The sequence below is a fragment of the Anas acuta genome, chromosome 19 (genome assembly GCF_963932015.1).
Source record: "Anas acuta chromosome 19, bAnaAcu1.1, whole genome shotgun sequence".
NCBI lineage: Eukaryota > Metazoa > Chordata > Aves > Anseriformes > Anatidae > Anas > Anas acuta.
In genome coordinates, this window is record NC_088997.1 from 5,808,764 (window position 1) to 5,832,533 (window position 23,770).

General features: G+C 42.2%; 1 protein-coding gene across 2 annotated transcripts; it reads right to left on the reverse strand.

The window, feature by feature from the left end:
- Positions 1–1,635: 1,635 nt before the first annotated feature.
- Positions 1,636–23,290, reverse strand: YWHAE (tyrosine 3-monooxygenase/tryptophan 5-monooxygenase activation protein epsilon). Of its 2 annotated transcripts, XM_068656414.1 has the most exons (7): positions 23,088–23,290; positions 12,640–12,839; positions 8,031–8,137; positions 7,488–7,694; positions 6,561–6,697; positions 4,097–4,143; positions 1,636–2,555 (listed from the first exon to the last, which is right to left on the reverse strand). In XM_068656414.1, exons 1-6 carry the CDS (start codon positions 23,149–23,151, stop codon positions 4,136–4,138), a joined length of 723 nt encoding a protein of 240 aa, XP_068512515.1. In that variant the 5' UTR covers positions 23,152–23,290; the 3' UTR covers positions 1,636–2,555; positions 4,097–4,135. The 2 variants fall into 2 exon arrangements, with proteins under 2 accessions (XP_068512515.1, XP_068512514.1); XM_068656413.1 differs by lacking the exon at positions 4,097–4,143 and having other exon boundaries at positions 23,088–23,289.
- Positions 23,291–23,770: the final 480 nt, after the last annotated feature.

Genomic DNA, 23,770 nt, shown 5'->3' on the forward strand with positions numbered 1-23,770 from the left:
AAGTTTATGATCAGAAGGTATTCATTAACCCATCATGTTAACTTCACTGATTTGGATACAGCATTTTTTTTTTATTATTTTTGAAGTTACAGCTCCCATTTCTTGCTGTATAGTGATATTTTTATACAGTAGCAACTTTTTCATATCCACACAGCCAACCAAAATCTAGGTGATACCAACTGCAGAGTTCACTGCTTATCCATGTCCCCCTAGGCTGGAACTGAAATCTGGAGCCCTCAGCCTGCCCCTTTCCCACACAGCTCATCAGGCTCAGAGCAGCACCTTCACAAAAACTGCTTTTCTCCTCATACATCTTCAGGGATAACTGGAAGCTTGAGTTCTCACAGTAAAGCTTCAGTGTTTATGTAACACTTTGCACTACTGCCTTAAAGAAGAGGGCTAGTTCAGCACCACTGGTATTACTGCCCAACTGGCTGAGGGCTCCTTCACATGGAAGCATCATACCAACTTCCTAAGCAAGTTGTCATATCACTAATTCTGACTCCAACCCAGAAGGGACACGTGAACGCTATCAGGTCTCAGGCTGCATCACAGAAGTCAGTATCCAGCACTTTCCTTTAACAAAAGGCCCCCACTGGCTGCACAGTGGGCAGCTGTGTCAATACCTGCTGACTGCAGACCACAGCTCCAGCTTCCAAGTTCCAGACCTCCAACCGTGCATTTTGCACTCCACCTGCCTTAGCAATCCTCCACATCCCACCTCTAGCCTGATGCAGTAGCAACAGCAGTTACACTAAGCCCTGAATAAAACATAACCAAACATGTTGCCACTGAAATACAATCAGCTCGATCTCCTAACTTTTAGGTTTCCTGACATTATACAGTTACCAAACACTGCCCCAGGCCTGGAATGCTGTATACACTGTAGTACATATACACCATACTATTGTATATGCTATATAGTGTATATACTATACAATGCTGTATACGCTATTATATAACCTCTTCAAAACTGCTAAATAAATTTTTATGATGAAAACACTTTGTCTTTACTATAAAAGCTGTTTCACCACATTTAACTTTGGGATCACCCCACCCCATTCATCACACTGCCCCTTTGACAATGCAGCCCCTGCAGCACACCCTTGGAAGCTGCACAGTGGTGCTGTGCTTGCACTCACAGCAGCTGCAGACAGGTGGAACCCTGCTGGGCCTTGTCAGCAAACACGGAACCAGCCCTGGTGACTCTCTTCAGTTCAGGGGCCTGATCTGGCTACACAGATGGTATTCCTAGAAAGAAATTCTATAGGACATCAGCTAAGTGGAGCAGACATTAAGTCAAAATGTTTTCCTTCTCCCCATCCACTTAACCAGACTGGAAAAGGAGTCCTGTAGGGGGCAAGAGAGATGGGCACATGACTCCTTGTGCATTCAGGCAGCAAAAATTGAGTAAGTGGTGCGAAGAGCTGCTGACTCCTGCTGCAAAGCAGGCTGTCTTCTAAGAAGCTGGTCTCACCTGTAAGACTGGGATCTTACTTTATCTCATGTAAGAAAAGCAGGGCAGTTACTCTTCTCTCTCTCCCTCTCTCTCTTCCCCCTCCAAGTGTTCCTATTACAAGCAACAGAGGAAAATTATTCTTGCTGAAGTAATATAAAAAGAAAGTCATAGTAATATTTGGCATTTTTAATTTAGGTTTGTTTTATTTAAGTTTAATGTTAATTCCATGCTGTGTTTCAGTAAGAACAATACAGATTCTGTATCTGTGGCTCCAGTCAGATATCCAGTAGTACAAATTAGCTTCAAGTTACACATACTGAACAAAAGAGGTTGAGCGAGCGAAGGGAGAAGGGGAAGGGGGAGGGAGAAAGAAAAAAATATTGAACACGCATGCAGGCTTATCAATGCCACCTTCAATGCTAACCTGCTTTGAGGAAAAGTAAAGAATAGGCAAGAATGAGCAGCCACGGATTGTTGAACTGTTACCAGCACCATGTTTTTCAGCAACATTTCAGCAGTTTGGAATTTTTTTTTATTACAAGTAAACCCACTACAATATATGTCCCAATGCAACCTGTAACTTCAAGCTAAACATCCAATTAAGTTTAAACATTGGTATAAAATTCAGTTTAAACAGTTATAAAAAAGAAAAATGCCACCACATGCATGCTACCTTGTGATAACGAATCTCTCCCCTACAAGTCTAACAGCCTTCAGGTGTCAACATCCACTTCTAATGGCAGTATCACCACATCTGGCAGGAGACAATACAGTAATGCTGAAAGAGCCTTTACGCAGTCCTGTTAGTGTCTTAAAGAACCTAAAAGCTGGCACCAGTAAAATCCACAGAAATTCACTCTTGCCTTTAAGAACTTTTAAACTGTGTAAAAAAAATAAAAATAAAGAAACCCAACAGGGCAGGAACCTAAATTCTGAGACCCAATGTAAAAGTCAGATTTGGTGGTTCTCAGAGTGACACTGAGGGTTTTTGTGGGGAAGGGGAAGGGTGGTCAGAGATGGGTTCTCTTGTTGGCCTTTGTGTCTCACTGGTTTTCATCTTCCACATCCTGCAGCGCTTCTTTATTCTGTTCTTCACCTATGGAAGTGTTTAAAAGTAGGGAAGAAGTTAGCGTCTGAAAACGAGACTGCAGAATGGCTCAACAAGCATTTAAGATTAATAGGTTCATGCAATTACACACACTCACACGCTTGCATAAATGACACACACGCTCGTAACAGCCAGTTCTGGAGTGAAGCGTTTCCATGGAAATTAAGCCTTGTAATCAACTCATCACATTTCATACGGAACAACCGTAGCACAGGCTATTAAAACATGGACCGTTGTAAGGACAAACAATAAACCATCGTTTGAGGAAGTCTGCATATGTCATCAGTCCTGTTGATCAAGAAATGAACAGCCAAGACAAATCGTCCAAATGGCTGTAGATCAACGTCCTTAAATCACAGCATACCTTCCCAGTAACCTCATGGCTACTCCACAGATCACTAAGGCCATCTACCCACTAATGACAGAAATGAGACTAAAAAGGTCTAAGAAATTAAACATTTTTTCCTGAGTCCGCCTAGTCTCAACAACCACAACTGACTGCAGCCAACGTTACAGAGTTTCACTGATGGCATCTATTAAGTTACCACAAGAAGCATGAATAAACTTCTCTACTTCCAAGTCCAACACAACAATAAAACCTAGGCTTGTGGTTATTCAAAGAGTGACTTATGGGATACACGCCTCTTGAGAAACAGCCTGTTTGGACCTATTCAACCAGGCTGCACCATGCAATGAAATGAGGTCTGTCCACGTAACGACTTGTATGTGTTCAGTTTTACTTCATAATTGCCCCTGGGCGAGGTGCATGCAATGCAATGCCTCCTGCACAGGCCTTTGCCCATTTCTACTACAACAGGGAGAACTTTAACATACTTCAGCTGGTGCAATAACACATGCAAGATTAAGCTAATAGACAAGAAACTGAAAAAATGTTTTCTTCACAGTTATCTTTAGCTATGTGACATGGTACTGTCTTAAGGGCAATACACAAAAACTGTCCATTCAAAAAAGTTCATTTGCAATAAAATCCAATCAAATGAAACCAATGACTTCAGCACATAATCAGAATGCCTGCTCAGAGCATGTCCAGATTCAGAATTACCACCAGGTACAATGCAAGGTAGAGTTTTGACGAGGTGGCCTAGGAACACAAGATACATGAACATTCAAAAACAAAATTTACATTTAGAATTATGAAACATGTAATTTAAAAGAACTCAGAGGCCCTAACCGAGGAAGATTATTAGATCTGAGCATGCTCTAGCCAATGCACTTAAGCAAATATTCCTGTAACAGGCGACAGTGAGAGTACTTTTCATGCCCAAATAGTCTTAATATCCATCCAGGTATGCGCTCAATTCCCAAACACGTAAGTTACTTTGGATCTCAGTTATGCGTATGGGACCTGGGTAACAGGTCACAAATTGGCAGAACATCGCTTAGCCCTGGAATGGAGTCAAAAATACAAGCAATTTTATCAGCAGCAAAGTAGTGACAGAGGCAAGCATGATTAGTGATCAGAAGAAAACTGACGTTGAAAAGTTCATTGAGCCATGACGAGGACTTACAAAGTAGAGTTTTTAGGAAATGAACAGTTGGACTTTCCTTTAGGAATCTATACAGCAGGAAAGAAGGGGAAAATAGGAATCATATGAAGACGACATTACAAGCGTGAAGTAAACTAAACAGCTCGTCTATGACATGGTTAAAAGATACAGTACATGGGATGGAAAAGTGTAGCAGCTGAGTAACACTACCCAATTTCAGAGACACTCACCACAATCTACACAACTGAAATAAAGCGTTAGGCAAGAGCTTAATGAAAAAGGAACTAGCCTCTTTAGAAGTCTTCCCCATCCCCTCAGGAAACTGATATCAATGACCATCCTTGTGAATGCCACAATTAACTTTTACTTATCTTCAAAGGCTCTAACCCAGTTTGAAAATAGAGTTCTGGAAGCAACACTTTCCAACACACACAGTGAATGCATCTATCGTGATGTTACAAGGAAAAGAAAATTCAGCTTTGCACCCCTGGCTGTACACACTACACAGACATTGTGTTCTTTGGGAACCTGAAGACTGAAGAACTGCAAGTAGTTTAAGCAGTTCTGCAGTATTTTCAGTTTGTAGTCCTCATCCTGCTGGCATGCACCATAAACAGTAACTAAGATATTCTGAACTGCTTCAGGAAGGACAAAAATAGTCACTCTAGACTTGAGCTGATGAGGAAATAAGAAATTTGAATCTGGATTGCTCAATAAATAAGTTTAAAAAGCCTCTGTAACTGACCTTGTTAACGTCTGTGAAATGAGATGAGATGTTAGTCAGGTCACGTGTAAATAAAGGTAGCTTTAGGTAGTTCTAATGCTACTAGAAAGGTAGTTCTAATGCTACTACCTTGCATTAGCAATCCAGCCTCATTGCTTCACTGAAATAGCCATCTCGCTGTTTGTTCCCAAAGAACACTGCGATATTTAGCTCCATTAAAAAAATTAAAAGGTCAAGTTTTAATTATATGCACTGGGGATACATTTTTCCCCTAGCCACTGCATGGAAGGCATTTAATACCTGCAATGCTTAGAGACACTGCTCTACAGATCCACCTGGGCAATATAAATGATTCTGTACCATTAGGTAATCTTGCACCTTTACGACAATACAGGGTCCCTTGCAAAAGGCTGCACTAAGATGTAGACCAACCCACAAACCAAGACCCAGCACATGTACAATTTTCTTCCCCCCAATTCTGTCTAAAGCCTAAAGAAATAGGGGTAAAATTTGAGTTGCAGCACTAATACTCATGGTACATGTCTGCAGCCAATCCAAGAGCTTGAAGTGAGCAATGCTTAAAAGAAACCATCATCCCTCAGTGACTACATGGCAGCAGGTAATAAGAGGTAATGAGATTCCACCATTGCTTTCAGACACTATGCCAGTAGAGTACTCCAAAGTAAAGCTACCTAGCTACTGCCACACAACTTTTTTTTTTTTTTTTACTCTAAGTTGCTACTTAAGACTTATCTTAAGTCAAGTTGGAATATTGTTTTAGACCTCTGTTAATACTCTAACAAACAGGACAGATTTTCTTTTCCTAAATTTGAAGTACAGAAATCTAGCTTTTTCTACTGGTCTAAACCTAATTTTTGCAGAAGCAAATACAAGTTTAATCTTTCTAGATAAAGAACATTTCATCACTAATAAGCAAAACAAGGCATAAATTCGAAAACCTAAGTTTAAAATTTTCACGTAGAAAGTTAAGTGTAAGAGGAAATAAAGTCCATTCAGAACATCAGAAACACTTTTTATGTGAGTAACTATCGGATGTTAGTAAGGAGAAGCAATCAGTGCCCCACCCTCAGATACTGCCAGAGGATATATTTGTTCTTTGCTCTGGCAATAATCTATTTCCAGAGTCACAACCTAGCACCAGTTGGGAGTAGTTAAACAAAGAGAGCTTTCCAAACATCAAGTAGCAAATTTAGACTTTTCTAAGCATTCACTTTTTTGTCCTGTAACAAAGAGTTACAAAATCCCTCCTCATCTTCATACTCAATTCTTCATAAAAGATACAGGGACTGCTAAAAGGTGAAGGGATTGGCATGATGGCAGTGAATAATCTCATACTGAAAAGCCAATAGAAACATTAAGTGACCTGAAAAGGGAACTAGATTCTTTGCAATACTTCCTCCTGCACTGGAACCTGGTATCTGGCTGAAATGACAACTGTAAGATGAACATGACAAGCCACAAGAGACAGATAGTTAAGTGAAGTCACTGCTTTAAAATAATCACTGATGTTTAGAATGATACTAGTTGCATCTCCTTCCTTCAAGAATGAAGCTGAAAAACTTCTCAGTAGAACTTGCTGTCACCCCAATTTATCCCACGTTAAGGAAGGACAGAAGTTCAGAAAGGTCAATTCTTAAGGATGACAGCAAAACACCAAACCCATCTAAATCTACACACCTCTGCTTTGTTTTCTGAGCAGAGCTCATGGGACAGCAGCACCTTCGAGTGGCATTTACTTACCATCACCCTGCATGTCTGAAGTCCATAGTGTCAGATTATCACGTAACAACTGCATGATAAGTGTAGAGTCCTTATAGCTTTCTTCACTCAGCGTATCCAGTTCTGCAATAGCATCATCAAAAGCTGCTTTCGCCAACCTGTAAGCATAAAGTCAGACTTAATACATATTGGGAAAGAATTCTGAAGCCTACACATTAAGCCTATGTCTCTGAACATCTATCTTCATGTAGACACCATAGCCTCTTTTTTTTTTTTTTTTTTAAGTATTATTTAAGGGTGTTCAGATGTTTGGATAAACATCTCCATTCTTCAGAAAAAAATCAACTACTTTATGTGCCTAAGAACAGCATCCATTTACTCAAGAATTTGGGGTTTATTAAACATTTCTACATCTTATAATAGAACTGATCAACATCTGCTAAAAGCTTTAAAAAGTTACATAACCTGCAGTGACAGGAATAGAAGGAAGTATTTGCTTCACTCCTCACTTTTATGCTCATACAAGCTAAATTATGAAAGACTCGTAGAATTACAAAAGCTCATCTATACCACTAATTCCTCTGACCATGACACCTCTTATCGTGTGTAACAGCCAGCACCAAGAGAGGCAAGTTAAATTACCTCACACTTTCTACACAGTAAGGGTGAGCATAGAGTTAACAAGGCAAGTTGTCAAGCTGCCACTGGTTCATTGGTCCAAGGTTATTGCTGCTTCTCATACATAACCCACTCCCAGGTAAACAAATGCATCTGGATTCAAAAGGATGCAAAAGTTCAAAGCCTTTCCAATGATGTAACCTCAAACAGAGCAGGAAAAAAGCCAGCACTTTTTTTTTTGTTGTGTTAAAATCCTTCTCTAACTAGCAACCACTTTTGGCTTGTTTGGTGTTCACGTAAGTTTCCCCCATCTCCCCAGTCACTACCTACCTGCAGGCACGATCAGGAGAATTAAGAATTTCATAGTAGAATACAGAGAAGTTGAGGGCAAGTCCTAAGCGAATAGGATGTGTTGGCGGGAGTTCTGTCATTGCAATATCGCTAGCAGCCTTGTAAGCCACCAAGCTATTCTCTGCAGCCTCCTTCCTGTCATTTCCTGTGGCAAACTCAGCCAGATACCTATGGTAGTCCCCCTTCCTGAAAACAGGAATAGAACAAACAATAAGTCATTTGTCCTTATTTCCACACCAGCCACTAAACTGCTTAGTTCTACAAGTGATTTTATACATTCACACACAAGAGGACTACTACTGCTGAATTACTGCCCAGGCAACAGGGCCTTAGGACCTAAACACATTTTAAACCATCAAGCAGAAGGTTTTGTTTTTCTTTTGTTGCGTTAGTACAGGATATTGTAGTATTGGTTGTTCTAGGCTGAAAAAAAAAAAAAACACAAACACCATGCATCACTACTTTACTCCTGATATCTAGTCCAGATACAACAAGAAGTTCACCTCCGAAGGCAACACTCACATTTTGTAATAGAAAACCTTGGACTCGCCAGTGTTAGCTGCTGGAATGAGGTGTTTGTCCAGTACATCCAGAATGTCACAACAGATTAACTTCAGTTCAGTCTCAACCTTAAAAAAAAAAGCACAAAGAAGCAGCAAGGTTAGCACAGAAGATTGAAGGCCTGTTTCAAAAATATTTAATATTAAACAGGTGGCATCATAAATACCCAAGGAGGGGGAAGACAAAAAACAGGACAAAGATTCAGCTGTCCACAGATACATTAAGCAAAACAGTACTGGGTAATTAGCTGGCAGACAGGAGATGCAAGGACTGATGTATGATGAAATGCGTAACCAAATAACGGAATTATAAATTCCCTGGGAAACATCTTGCTAGACAGTTGCATTATGTCTGTCTCAGCATGTAACTGCTTACTGCATGACTTGCATAACACCTAATGCCTCAGGTTTTTGATCCTGGAAGGCCCTGAAAGTGGCAATGGTGAAGGAAACAATTTGAAGGTAGTTAAGACAGGTCAGCTGAACTCCATTTCACCCCCAGTTACATTACACATTCAGAACAGGTTTCCACTGGCTACTTGGGAAGCCAAGTACTAGCAGAAAAGCCCTAAGACAAAAATCACGTTATATTAGAACACAACAGATGTGTCACAGACAAAAAAAAAAGGTCAGATACAAGAGGAAAAACTCCAGAAAAAAAACTTCATAAGCAGACAAAAAAGCAGAGCATAGCAGTTCATAACAAAGAAAACAGCAGAAACCATCAACACTAACAGTGAGGTCAGTGGTCAAAGAAAACCAATGTATTAAGTCTTATTTTAAATCAGTCACTGGATTTTAATAGCCAAAACTGAAAACATGGTCACATCACTTTTTTTTCCTGCTTTGGAATAAAAAAAAACAAAGTCTACAAGATTAGATTCTACCATAGGAAGTTTCATACCTGAAAACAAAGAAACTAAGCACCTTTGAAAAAAGCTAAAAGCTGTTTTTTTGACATCTACATTGCCAAAACCACACTTGATCCAAGCATCCCACATCATCCACAGCAGGAGGGGTTGGGGTTGATTAAGTGCAGATAGCAACCTGTTGCTGCTCTCCTGATTTGGCAGTAACTTTCAGTTACGGCTGAAGACAACTGGCTCAAGCGACTATTACAGCCTAAAAAGTTGAGGTTTTCAAGGCAAGGCATCGACATCAGCTACAACAAGCAGTACCAGTAGCTGCATGTCTCAGATCACAAGAGCAGCCCCAGTCAGCCTGCTATCCCTTCCTATCCCCCCCACTCACGTGGTTTTCTTTCATATAGCATTTTTCTTTTCATGCAGTATCTTATCACCATATAGCTTCGAAACTATTGTGGTTTGTAACCACGACATCTGGCCTCAAAACTGTTAAAACTAGATCTAAAATAAATTAAACTGGCATATATCAATTTGTAAAAATTACTTAACAGATCTGGAGAAGTACCTTTAGGTAGATTAATATACAGCAAATTTCATATGCAAACAATGACAGAATGCCCTAGAGCATTCAGAGGAAGAGTTAGATGCTATACTTAGTTATGTGACAAATGCTTAGGGAAGTTGCTGAAATATGGTCACTTGAGAAGACTCTACTTCATATATTCTTGGGCTACAAAAGCTATAAAACCTTTGCCAGCAGTCAGTTCCTGCAAACTTCTTTCCTCTTGATCCTCTTTCTCAATGACTTCTTTTGCAGAGAGATCTTCAGCACAACTGCAAAGAATTAAATCAGTTTCTAATCTTCTTTTGTTAAACCAGACATGTACAAACTTCCATTTCATCTCAGACAGACCTTTTTCAGCTGTGCCTATAGGATCAGTCACACAAGTTACCAGAAAGCAACTACTGACCAGGGCAACTCGTATGTCCTGACCATGCTTAAAAATTTAATATAAATTGAGCTAATTTAAAAAAAATACATAACTCCCCCTCCCCACCACAATCTTAATAGCTCTTTTAGAAAGAGATCTAAAGGGATCTTCTCCTGACAGAGAGTAACTGAGCTCCGCACAGCAAGCCAGCTCAAGAGCTCACACGTGCCTTTTGGGAGCATGCAGAACAGGTAGTTTTAGGGCCTATTACCATTTTAGCTCATAATAGGACACATGGAACTGCAGGCTCTGCCTAGCAAGGAGAGATGGCTCATCCTGATGGGTGCAGTGGCCCCCCACGATCCACCCTGCCCCTGTATTTTAGTGGTTGTGCTGGCTTAAGCAGATTCCAGACTGTGTTCTTAGCTCTACAGGTAGAGAAGCTTCTAAACCACCTGATGACCTAAATAGGAAACTTATTAGAACCAACCAGGAAAATCGTGGCCTGTGCTAGTTTTTTGACCTGTTTTACAGTTTAGCCCACAGAATAGCTGCACCTCACAGCTGGGATGCACCAGGAAAGCAGAACAGCAGGCAGCAGTTGCTGAAGCCTGTGAGCTACCTTCCTCCCCACTCCCCTGAGAAATAGAAGGACCGCCCACACGTCAACTTCCAGCCTCATCTTTCTACGAAGAGGGGAAGGAGAAAGCCCTGCAGCTGCCCCAAAAGACAACCCAGGCTGTAAGTCAGAGCACTATGAAGCACACTGTCAGTATGCTACAAGTACAGACCGTAAGAAGGAGGTGAATGCTTGTCCTATGCTATTAGGGAAGGGATTTGGTCTTACTGCAAGGATCTGAACTGCATCATGTGCAGACACATTGCTTCATCCTCTCAAGGACAGAGAAAGCAAGCCTCCATGTTCTCATCCACAGAGATGCAGTCAGAGTAGAAAGCCACAGGCTCCGTGTTTGTGCATCCACACGGCCACAGGACCCAAAACAGCAGGAATCACATCAGCAGCAGTCTTTCCTGTAACTGTGTACTGGTTCTGCTACGTTTATCTTAAGCAGACAAAGTAAAGAATAGAGAGGCTGCTATTGTCCCTCAGTGTTGTCTGATGTATGCCTCAGACAAAACCAGCCAGGTCCTGCTCTGACACCACTATCAGCCCTTGAGCTCTGCCCCACGTCATACTGGAAAGTAATTTCCAGTGTTTGGAGTTTGCTTGAACCTAGGGACTAACAGGCCAAGGTAACTTGTGTGTTGTCCCCCATGTCTCCCCCCCCCTTTTTTTTTTCTCCAGAGTATTTCAAGGCTGGGAAGGATCTCGCACTAACACTGTTCTTAAGGCTGAAAAATACAATAGGGGATATTTGTTGGCATGGGGGTCAAGCAAAATAACCATGACTGAGTCTGCACCAGACCTTACCCATTCACCCAGAAGCACTGAGTATGACAGCAGGGCACCTCTGCTGCAGCTCTCATCTCAGCAGCAGAAAGCATCAACTTAAAGAGAGTCTCTCAGCAACTACAAGCAGGACACAGTCTCCAGCTCCAGCTGCAACACATAAGCCTCTTGGAAAGCCCAGGCTAGAGCTGAGCAGACACATCTTGTCTTTTTCCAGTATGGAAATACACTGCTGTGTACTCCACAGCATTCTTCCACCTAAAGCCTGCAGGCACTCTGAACAACAGCGATGGCTATTCCCTGTAAGGATTTAAAGGATGACAACACTGTTGGCACGGACCTGCATTCCATGTGGCTGTATATTTCTCTCTCAATATATCCTCTTTCGAGGACTATACACACACATTTCTTGCTCACCAGTCTGTTCTGCACAGTACTTGCTCTCTTTACAAGGAGAGATGCAGAACAATGCCTTTTTTTAAACAATCCTTTCAAAAACAATGGAAAGCCTTTTCACTATTAAAGGATCTCTGGCAGGAGATAGCAACTGCCCATGAAATATTAGACAATATGCTTTCAGGTTTCTGCTTAAGACAAATTTAAGCAACCATTAGATAGGTATTCACTGTCTTAATTTATAAGCTCCATAAGAAAGATTTTAGACACCCATCAAGAAATGGTATTTAGGACTGTATGTAACTGGCAGAGCCTCATCCCAGCAGCACGCCAGCATAAAAATAGAAACTTACAACTTGAACAATTCCATGGAGCAAGAGAAATGCTATGAGTCAAGAGAAAGTAGTCCAGAGCCATTCCTGAAAAAAGGAACATCGTTTCCATTGGTAGTGTACAAATCAGTGCCAGGAGGTTCAAAGACAGACTCCACAGTTTCTCTGGAAGTGAAGATCTGAACCATGGAGGCACTTGTCCTCGAATGATGAATGTGAAGTCTCTGCAGAAATGTGTGGGATTTAAATAGTATGGGAGAATGCCTGCTCCACATTAAACCAGGAGGCGGGGCGGGAGGGAAACAGTTCACTGTTCTAATAGCTGATGGTTTCATTAGCCCTTCCTGATGAAAGTCAAAGCTTGTTCCAAGTTCTCCATTTTAGGTAAAGCTGCACAGACTGACTAGACTCACCATGAAGTTATCTGCATCAGTTTTTCCCCTCTCTGAAGAGAAAAAAATAGCAAGGCCCTAGAGGTTATTACACATGCAAACTTCACAGTTGAGACGACTGTAACATCTTAACATCCCCCATCCCTGGGAACACAGGAGTGCTTTATCTTAAGGGTAACAAACTCGGGATGCAGCCCTTCTTAACTAAATGGCATTACGCCGTACCGCCAACTACATCTTACCATTTGCCGATATTCCCGAATCATTTTTAATTTATCTTCTCCACCTTTGTTTTCTTCTTTCTGTTCAATGCTGCTGATTATTCTCCAGGAAGCTCTTCTGGCTCCAATCACGTTTTTATATGCAACAGAAAGCAGGTTTCTCTCTTCCACTGTCAACTCCACATCCATTCCAGCCACTTTCTTCATTGATTCAACCATTTCTAGGAAGAAAAGGTCAGGCAATTATTCTCACAGCTAAAGCATCTTTCAAACCACTCAACAGAAGTTGCACGTTAATGATAACTTATCAAAACAGGCTCCCCTCCTCCTTTCATGCAGTTACTCCTCACTTTTATACTAGAGTGGTCCAAACAAATCCATGAGCACACGCACAAAGGAATTACCTGGTACTCTTTTAAATGCATTTGACAAGAGTACCCAAAACATTCTTTAAAGACAGCTTAAGAGAGACAAAACAGATTTAGCACTAAGCACTCATTTTTTACAGTGGATAATGGTTATCAGTACAATCCTACAGGAACGTGTGTTCTTCACAGTGCTCCTGAAAAGAGGCTGAATTCTGGGAAAAGCATGAGTAAACATAAGCTGGCTTTCTGCACAATAGGGATAAAATGAAGAATTACAGAATGCTCCACTGATTTGTCAGCTGGAATACACTATATTACAGTAATTAACCAAAAAAATAAGATCCAGATTTGAATAGATTAGGGAAGCAAGTCAAAGTTCCAAGAGGAAACCACCAAAAGAAAAATTAGCTGCTTGGAAAAGTGACAAAGGAGACATCCTGAGGATAACCAGAGCAACCATATCTACCCGTGCCAAGCAGCTATTTCCACTGAAAAAAGTAACACAAAATTCATATTTATAGCCTAAACTGTTAAAAAAAAAAAAAAGACTTCTAAAGCTGAGGTGAAAAAAGTTATTACTAAATATAGCTTTCCTATATTCAAGTGGAAGCAAAAGCCTGAACTACTTAAGGAAGGCTTTAATCCTTTCACTACCTAATCACATTATGATGTCTATGACATTAGAAAAATAAAGCTGAATTGTTACATATATACTGGGCTCTCAGTTTAAGACATCCAGGAGCCATAAGTTTTGTCCCCACCAGCAAGCGCATCAGTTCATTCATTATTTGCCTCCCAACTGCTAGAGCAGATGAGAATCCCAGGTACAGGGAACATTAATGAGACTAGGACCCAACCAGCCTAGCTGCTCAACAGGACAAGGGTTTCCCAGCTACCTGGCAAGTTGAGGAGCTCCAGAGTCATAAATTTACTTTCTGCCAAGACCATGGTGACGTGACTAGGCTACACCTCCCATATTATGACCCTTCACCTTTCTGCGCCCTATTTAATTTGCACTTTCACCATCCCTCCCCCATCATTTTATTTTATGTTGTATCGAGGCAGCAGAAGCCACAGGAAGCAAGTAACACCTAACTGTCATTTTTCCCCCTCAGGTGTTAAAATTCAGTCTTAGCAGGCATGAGCTCTTTCAGTAACGGGAACTATCGGCTCATTTTTTCCTTGGCAGGAACAATGTTATCAGTCTCAAGCAGGTCTCCACATGTGCAGGACAATTTTACAGTGGCTCTATTCTCTTCAGAAGAAAACATCCCTACTTCACCCAGCGTATTTTGCTACTCCAGCTCACAAAGTAACAAAAAAATGCCCAGAGGCTTTGATAATATTTACAAACACCCTGCTGTTTCAAAATGGTCAGCTGTTTTTGCTGAAGACTTCAAAAGCCATCCTAAAACACTATGTACCTATATTTAATATTAAACTTAAGCATGCGATCTTGTAAACTAAACTAGCCAAGTTAAAGGCTATGATACAGTTACAATATTCAACTTAAATAATACAAGCACTATGACTTATTTCCTAAAGGATGATGTTTCTGTCTGTTCAAAGAATGTTGACCTGACTTTTTTTAAAAAATTAAGTCATCTCATATTTAAAGTTCCTTAAACAACAGGTACATCCGAGGTAATTTGCCTACCACAGCACTCATTCTTGTGAGGAAAGATGAACAGGCATTAAGATTTGCACTCTCTCCTACTTGGATCTCTTTGCCAAGCTCCAGCAAGAGCTGTATGGCTTGACTTTAAGCTTAATGTTTAACTATCCTCAGATATGAGAAGTAATTGAGAAATTAACCTGTAGCTGTGAATGCACAGCCCTCTCTTCAACCATCGGCTAGTTCTTGTGTTTAAGAGAGATCCCATAGGAAAACACAAGCTGGAGAATAAGGAGGTAGTGATGTCGTACTGTTCACCTACGATGCTCATTCCTAGACACCCACCATCAGCCTGAAGACCTCTGGGGTCTGACATAGCATGAACACCATACACTAGTCAGACAGACACAGCAATATGATACAACTCTAAGTGACAGTGTGGTATCAGTAAAACTACTCCAGAAACACGGAGGTGAGAAACATGTAAGGTAAGTTTCCAGGATCAGAAAAGCATAACAAGTGGAGAGGTTAAAAAAAAAAAAAAAAGCAAGAGAAGATTCTACATAGAGATGAAAAGGTGGAAGACAGTGACAGTGAAAGTCTGAAATTACCTTTCAGTTAAGGATTACTGCAGTAGTGACAACTCACTGCATGCACAATCCAGAGATGCTTACACTGCATTATACAAAGAGTAGCTTTATGCTACTAATTCATAAAAAGACAGATTGTAGTTAAAGTGGGTAAGTTCCAGTCTTTGAGTTGACTGTGTCACCATGTTAGGGTGCTGTCAGATCATGCCACCACCAGAGCAGAAGTCCCCAAAGCATAAATTGAGAAAGGATAGGAGAATATTTGGGACAACAACATGCTCGCCCTAGATTCATATCCTTCCTCAGACATTTGCTGTTAGGTGTTTTAAGGAGCATTCATGAGTAGACATTTGGCCTGACCATGTAAAACAGACTGTATATTCTTAGGGAAAAAGCATTCAGCTGAGACTCAGAACAACTGCCCACAGCATGATGGCCTATTCAAAAGCAGCACGGGCATTACCAGTTATTTGTTCCTACGTCCAACACTACAGTTAAGACGGGTGGCTCCTCTCACATGGGAGGAACACATGCATAGGGACAGAGGCATAGCTTGTAAAGCACAGAAGGTTTGGACAGTGGTCACCACTACTGTTACCTACAAAGACTTTGAACAGGATGGTATGCAGCTAATTTGTTGATGTTTCTAAATATCAAAGATTCTAGAGAGATTATGGTCCTAGAGATACACAATCTGACACGCCCTGAAACTACAATCAAACTCTGTAAGTCTCTGAAATACGATAGGTTTTCCACCTTAAAAGGATTGAATACACAGAACTTTAAACTGGCTATTCCTTTTCCTAACTACCAAAGGCATCCACTTTTACAAAAAAAATACAGTAGGTCAATGGAATTGGTCTAAAAAAGCAGTTCTTTGAAAGCGTAATGGGGGTAAAATAACAATAGAAACCCAAGACTATGATCCTACGGAAGGAGATGAAGCTTATACAAAAAAAAGGTTTTTTTTTTTTAATGCTACTGGACCTATACCAATGACAAAGCCACAAAATTAAACTAAAAAAAAAAGTAATGTGGGGGTAAGTTTAGAAGTGTTGAGAAACGTGATTAATTACTACCTATTAGGCACCAATCCATAGAATTTGCCCAAAGGGCACGGGTGAGGAGGAAACTTACAGATCAAAAATAATGAACACTTCGTTCCAGATAAAGATGAAAAACAAAGCATTTGCTGCTTCTCAAACTCTAGAAATCCAAGCAACACAGGAGTCCCTGGGTAAGGAAATATGGGAGTAGTGCTGATGTACTGCAAATTTTGTGGGAATGTTACAAGCCTTCCCAATACAGGCTGCAAAGTTAAGAGACAGCAGGCCATGCCAAAGGACTGTACATCAACCTGACAGTTTAATCAGTTTATACTCAGACTGAAAATGCATGTCTAAGTTAGTAGTAAGAATTGCAACAGGAACCACTTGGCCCAAACTGTGTTTGAAAAGCTAAGGAATAAACACCACTGGGGCAAAGCTACAGTACTCAGAACATCTAGTTATGGCACAATATGTTGCCTAAGTCTCCCAATAAGCACAATGCTACAGTGTTCGATGGATATTTTTTTTTTATGAAGCAACCAGTCAAATAGCCTATGACATGCCCCCCCTAATTTTCAACACTACACAGGATCTGTTTCAACCACACTGAAAAGCAGCCCTTGCCACAGCACACATTGAATCAACGTTACCAAAGGAAAACAAGAGCTAGAAAATTCGCTTGTGGTATGCTTGGTTTCTGAAAGAGGAACCAGATAGAGAGAGAAAGCTTGTTAAAATAAGAACAGGAAAAGAACTCATTCAGTAGAGGTAAAATGAAGATGACTTGATGGTCACCATACTGGAGGCTCAAATCAAAAAGAACCTTGGGAAAACCCAGAAGGTAGCCTTATTAAATACCATCACGCTGAGAGTAGCAGCAGAGCAGTTCAGAAAACTGAAGTCGTGTTTTAAGTTTAATCCTTTCTTGTCTAGAGGGAATAAAGCAGGCCAAGATCTTCAAGCTCTTAAGCTGCTGCTCAGTATCTACTTCAGCACGTCAGGAGCAAAAAGCCGCAAATGCTCCGGGGTGATCTAGGAATATTAAGGACATGGCAGAAAAAAAAAAAGTCTTCCCATATCTGTATTCACTGTAACCAGTATTTGGACTGAGTACAAGTACTGGTCACAGAATGAAGAAAACATCAGTATCAAGGACCCAAAGTGAAATACCTGATCCTAAACTCTTGTGCATATCCTCTCAAGACTTCAGCAGCACAATCAATCAGAAGGATTTTAAAAGGTGTTCCAGCAGACAGTTAAGGGGAACTACAGATCCATTAATCTAACCCTAACCAGGATCCAAGAGGATTTAGAAAAAAAGAATGAGTGGGTATATGCATAAAAGCTATACTGAAGAGTAAAGCTTTTTGCAAATGCATGTGACGCCTCAATTCTACTGTGATGCTTTTGAGTGAGTCAAGCACATAGACAAGGAACACACAATTGATACAGGAAGGCATTTGGCAAAGTCCCTCACCAAGGTTCTTTAAGGAACTCAACTGCCATGGGATAACAGGAGTCCTCCTATGAATTAAGGCTTGGCTGAAAGACAGGAACAGTGCATGAACGCAGGCTCAGTGTTCAAAGGGGGAGAAGATCACTGGTGGCATCACACAGTGATCTGTGCTGGGAAGTATGCTCACATTCGTAAGTGATCCAAAAAAAGGAAGCAAACAGCAAGTACTAACTTAGCAGTAAGAGCAAATCGCTAGCAGCAATAAAGACAAAAGAGAGACAGAAAAATAACAGCAAGTGCGTTTTCTTCATCAAGTGCTGTGTAACCACACAGACTGACACCCAGAGATTACGTTCTCCCTAGAAGTACAGCCTTCAGCTGCTATCACTGGACACCACTCTATTAACTGCAGTGATTAGGTCTAAATGCGAGCCAAGAAATAGTAGAGCTCATCTTTCTATCCATTAAGAACTCTTGTTCTGAAGACAAAGCTATTACGTTCCCAACATGAGGTTCTTCTGTTCTCTTCAGAAACCCTGCATTTTGCAACTAGTATTTAAAAGATGACTAAACTAGTTGAGGAGCTCATGGGGACAGGGAGGTGCCTTTCCCTTCTATCCCTATCAATGCTCTTGTACCAGCTCAGCGCTTCTATGACCTCTCAACTATCTGATTCAGGTCACCATCTCAGAAAGCTACTCAGGGGAAAAGAAGAAAGACATTTGCTTCTATTTTAGAGACCTGCACTGGCTCTAAAGAGTGGACATCCCCCTTTCAACAGGGAGTTGTCAGATTAGCTCACCCCACTTCACAGCACTACCGCTTTGGTTTCTAAAAGCATAAAATAAACACAGCGTTTCCCTTTACACACTACAGAGCTTTCATGATTTTTCTTCAGGTGTCTTCATATGCTTGAAGCACCCTGAGGTAGCTGCACCCTTTTAACTGCCGGCAATAAAAAATGGTAATCTTATCTTAAGTTCACTACCCAGAACATGCTACACCTATGTCAATGTGCAAGTTTTATATAAACGAGCATAAAAGAACCTAACAACCATATCCCCACATGTCAAGACAACCAAGCAGGTAGAGGGGAGAAAATACCAAAGAAAATCCACCCCACGCAGTGCTTTGAACTATAGTTTTGTAGAGAAAGCATACAGGGAACAGCAGCACAGCCTGCTGAGGTTTATAACTGCTGGTGCAGCCAAGACAATTCCAACGTTTGACTGCATGACTCTGCAATATACAGTTCTACAGAGCATACCAGTACTTCTATGCACTTGGAGAACCAGATGGATTAAGGCCAAATTATCCAAGCAACAGTGGTATTTTCCACACAGTAAATCCTACAGACCAGCAGAAGTTATTTCTTGCAACAAGTCATCTCTATATCTGCAAGCTGTGAAGTTACATCCTCCTAAATGAAAGGGGTTACTAATGAAAAAATAGTTTGGAAGTAGCTATAAGAAAATCAAAGGATTGAGTCTCATCACATATTTCTGTTTAATTGAGACCTGCTAATAAATAGTACCCTAATGCAAGTACCTGAATAAATTAAAGGACACTAACTCAGTTGCTGGACTCCTTGCAGAGCACCAAACCAACCAAGCTTACAAGTCTGAATCCTCTGGTAGTTCCAGGAACTCAAGGAGATTCTAGAAGGAAATTACAGATCCCTTTCTAGAAGGAAATTACAGAGCCCTTTCACACAACTGTTGGGGGCAGCAGGGGAACAACACCCCTTAAATGCATTTATATTATTTACTTGAAAGAGGACATCTGCAAACTGTAATTAATAAATTATTATTTGTGATACAGATTAGTGACTGATTCTTAATTAAGCTCTAACTTCAAGTCCTGTTACTGTAAGACAGCTTCTAGAACATGTTCAAGTTCTGGATTCAGTCAACTGCTGCACCCCTTATTGTCTTCAGAGTAAAGACGCATTACCCTGACAGTTTATAGAAACACGGGAGTCACCTGTTAACTTGCTGTAGGGGTAATCTGGAGAGATGTCAAGTATTTTCTTCCCAACTGTAACCTGACCTATATCTGCTTTCAGAAAGGAAGAAACCCTGCTCATCTCACCTGCTATACCTTATGTAAGTTTCAAGTTATATACCTCAAGCTCTGTAACACAAAACTGATAGCAAACTATCCACTTGGAGTCTACCTTGTGTCATAGCATGTAGGTTTCTCATCTGATTAAAGATACTACCTAGCTTCCACAATGAAGCATTACGTTTTGACATTCAGAAGTCTACAAAAACGCAGATGCATACATTCTCTTGATATAAAGAGAAACATTAGTAAGGTAAAATTGTGTTTGTGAACTTGTCCATTCCAATTGTTTTCCCCAAAAGACAGTTATATATTATGCTATTAGTAATAGTCTTTGAAGGAACAGCAGATAAGTGAGATTTTTCACAGAGAGATTTGTCACAAAGCTTCCTATAATGTAACTAAGCTCCCTGGCATTTTGTTATTTGTCATGACATGCCTAAGCAGATCTGTAAAGATAGTCAGACACCCAAATCTCTTAATATCTCCAGAGATCAGGGCTTAAGTGTTATTTACACTGCAGAAGTACCTAGAAAGTTGTCCCCTTAATCCAGGCCAACATACTAAGGACCATACAGATACAGGACTGGGTTTTCAGCAATTTACAGGCACAAGCTGCAAGACTTAATACAGTTCATTAAATGGGTCATGTAACTCAAAAAAAAAAAAACTAGTTAGGCACCTACTGCTTTAACTGTCACAAACCATGCCTATTCTGATCATACAGAAGAAAAAAACATACCTCACAACACTCTTTCATGAGAAAGATAGGGCAGAACTTAACGTTATCTTAACATTAAACAAAAAAACGGATTTCACATTCATGTCGATGTTATAAAACAAGTTTTCTATTCCAGCATATTTGTAGTAGACAGTACTTACCATCACATCTTTTGTATGTGCAAACTAGGAACTGTGACCTTATGATCATATATTCTTAATTTTGCTCTTTAAAATAGCTTACACTTTCAGCATACTGCCAAACGTGAACAGAACTGATTGAGAAGCAATCTCAGCAGAAATGCAGTATTTCATATAAACGAGAACAAATTATGCTAAAAAAAAACTCTTTATTGTTCCAGCTGAACCAGGATATGGAATTAGATGCAGGAACAGCACCTACAATACCATTTTTTCCAGGCCAGAGACGTAAGAAGTAAAGATGCTTGCAGAACAGCTAGCAGAATTGGAGGGCACACCTTAAATTTGTTTACCCAACTTGATTCCAAAAAATTTTGGAAGTCTAAAAACCACAGTATTGATTTAAACACAACTCCCGGTGCTCCCTCCTTAGCAATGGCCTCATTACGGTTCAGAAGCAATATAGCATGAGAAGTCTTCTAGATTCTGATCTAGCCAGCTTGTTCTGCAAACATCCACAATTGGGTTGGAATAGAAAGCCCACTGATAGAAAGAGCTGCACAAAGGCAAACTATCAACCATTTTTTTCTTGACAGGAAGCCGAATGGTTTTGCATTTCAGATCTCTACAATGGTGTAGGGTCTGATTACTTTCCAGAGAACTGATTTACCACCGATCCAGGAAAGTACCAGAAAGACAGGCAGTTATGCCTCAAAAGCTCCTGAAGATGAATGAATCCTCCAGGATGCTGGCCAAGCATCCTACTTTGGGTTTCCACTCAAACCAAAGCCAATACTCGTAGTTGCACTGACTCATTAATACCAGGTGGAGAGCCCTTTCCTCCCTACACACAAAAAGCCCAACTCCAGGAAAATGGTGGGATTATGGGGGGAGGGGACTTTTTTTTAGGAATGGCAGCAGGGAGAAAAATGCATCTTCCCATCACATGCTCTTTGGGGTTGGCAGCAAAATACTGAAAAAACACACCCCAGTTTTTACTAATAGATGCTGCATACCTACTGTGAAATATTGAATCACATGCCCATCCCTCCCAGCCAGTTAAGTCACACCCCAAGAACTGTTCAGGGGGACATTTTTTTCCTTACTATGAGGAAACCATTTGATGCCTTTCATTGACTGGAATTCTTACTTCGACCCCCTTTGCCCTATAAGAACATTTACAAAAGACAGTCTTATATGGACCTTTTTTTTTTTTTGGTTGTAATTTTATTTTCCTCACCAAAACACGTATTTCTCAGATGCTCTGAAACACTAGAAGTTTTGTTCTCAGAGCTGCTGCTTAGAAAACCTAGTTCTCACCAAATCACGTTCCTGTGCTATGAAAATTGTGATCAAAGTATTTGGAGCGTCTCCCTACCTCTCAATGAAACATAGCTGTATTCATTTAGATTTTTGTTTTTTTTCTTTAAAGTGTAGACAGGTATTTATTTCACTTCAAACGCATAAACACAAGTCTTAAGGCAGAAGTAACAGTCCCAGAAAATTAACACCATTGAGAAAATTAAAGGCTCTGTCTATTATAGGCAATAGAAACACGTTTAAATAGACAGTCGCAAGGCGGACATTTCTGGGGCAGCAGACACCATTCCAGGGTTGCCAGCTCCCTCCCACCCCCACTTTTCCCCAGATCGGTACTGATCAAGGGCAGAGCACAAACTTTATAAGGGAAAGAGGAAAAAAAAAAAATACACAATACTGGAAAAAAAGAAAATGAAATGTAATAGCATCTTGCACATAATGAATGTGTACGCGTTTCCTTTAGGCAATGAAGGATCACGTAGTACTAGATGGCTCCAGGGGGAGAGCTCGGTCTCTCTCTCTCTGGCTTTGCCAGGGGCAGCGGAATCTCCACCGGAAAGCAAAAGAAGAGAAAGAAAAGCGGCAGCCCCGCTCCCTTGGGACCGAGCGGGGCGAGCCGGCCTCTCCCCACCATCTCCCCCCCGAGGGGCCGAGCGAGCCGGGCACCCACCTCCCGGAGAGGGCGTTGTCTGCGGCGAGCCGCCCTCAGCCCCGCAGCCCGGCTGAAGAGAAGCGAGGCCCGGAGCCGCGAGCACCGCCCCGAGGCACCCGAGCAGCAGCGGCGGGGTCTCTTTGTGTGTCCCCCCCCTCTCCATGAGGCGGGGGCGGCTCCCCCTTCCCCCCGGGACTCGCCCTTCGCGGCCGCCATTTTATTCCCGGTTCCGCCGCCGCCGCCTCCCTCCCCCCCCCCCCATTTTCTCCGAAGCGGCCCCGCCCAGGCCCGAGCCTCCCGCTCCTTCAGGCCCCTCAGCCCCCGGCTCCCTCAGCCCCCTCAGGGGGGTGCCAGGCGCCATTTTGTCCGTGCCCCCCCTCCGCCCCTGCCCCCCCCTCCCCCGCCCAGCCGCCATTTTGTGGCCGCTCCCTCCCTCCCTTCTCCCCCTCGGCCTCGCAGGGCTTTTTTTTTTGTATTCCTCCGCCGGCGCTCACCATCGTAGCGCTCAGCCTGCTCGGCCAACTTGGCCTGATAGACGAGATCCTCCCGATCGTCCATAGCCTGCAGGCGGAGTGGCGTCGGGGAGTGTCCGGGGCGGATGGAAGCCGATGGGGCCGGGGGGCTCAGCAGCTACCAGCTCGCTGCTCTCCGGGAAATATGGCGGCGGCCCCTCCCCCCGCTGCATCCGGGCACTTCCGCAAGGGCGCGCATGCGCCCTGCGCCTCCCCATGGCAACGGCGGCACCTTGGCAACAGGCGGGAGGCGGGCGGAGGGGGGTTGGAGACCCGCGGGTCGCGGGTTCGAGGCCGGGGTCGGCCGCTCCAGGGCGGCGGGCTCGGGAAGGCGGTCGAGAGGGCGCCGTTGTTCAAGGGAAAGCGGCGGGGAGCGGTGTGGGGCCGCTGGGGGCACTGCGGGCAGCCGAGGCAGCGGCTGGAGTCGGGGCTGTGCCGCCCGGGAGGGAGGGCCGGGAGCCGAGCCCGCGCTGCAGGCTGAGGGTGAGGGAGGCGGCGGCGTTTCCCTCAGGCAGCGCCGTCCTGAGGCCCTCCAACGCTGACAACGCCTCTGGAATTAATCTCTCCCTTTTTGTAGAAAGCGCTGGGTATTGCTTTTGACTTAGCGATGTGTCTAGAAATGAGTGAGATAGAGAATGTCTGACCTAGCCGGTTTCTGCAGCCTC

What these genes read in the sequence shown, in the direction of transcription:
- YWHAE (XM_068656413.1), bottom strand. Translation starts at nt 23,151, where the DNA reads ATGGACGATCGGGAGGATCTCGTCTATCAGGCCAAGTTGGCCGAGCAG. An exon ending in TTCGGGAATATCGGCAAATG is followed by an intron (nt 8,138 to 12,639) that starts GTAAGATGTAGT and finishes TTTTTTTTTAAG; the next exon opens with GTTGAGACTGAACTGAAGTT. An exon ending in TCTCCTGATCGTGCCTGCAG is followed by an intron (nt 6,698 to 7,487) that starts GTAGGTAGTGAC and finishes TTATGCTTACAG; the next exon opens with GTTGGCGAAAGCAGCTTTTG.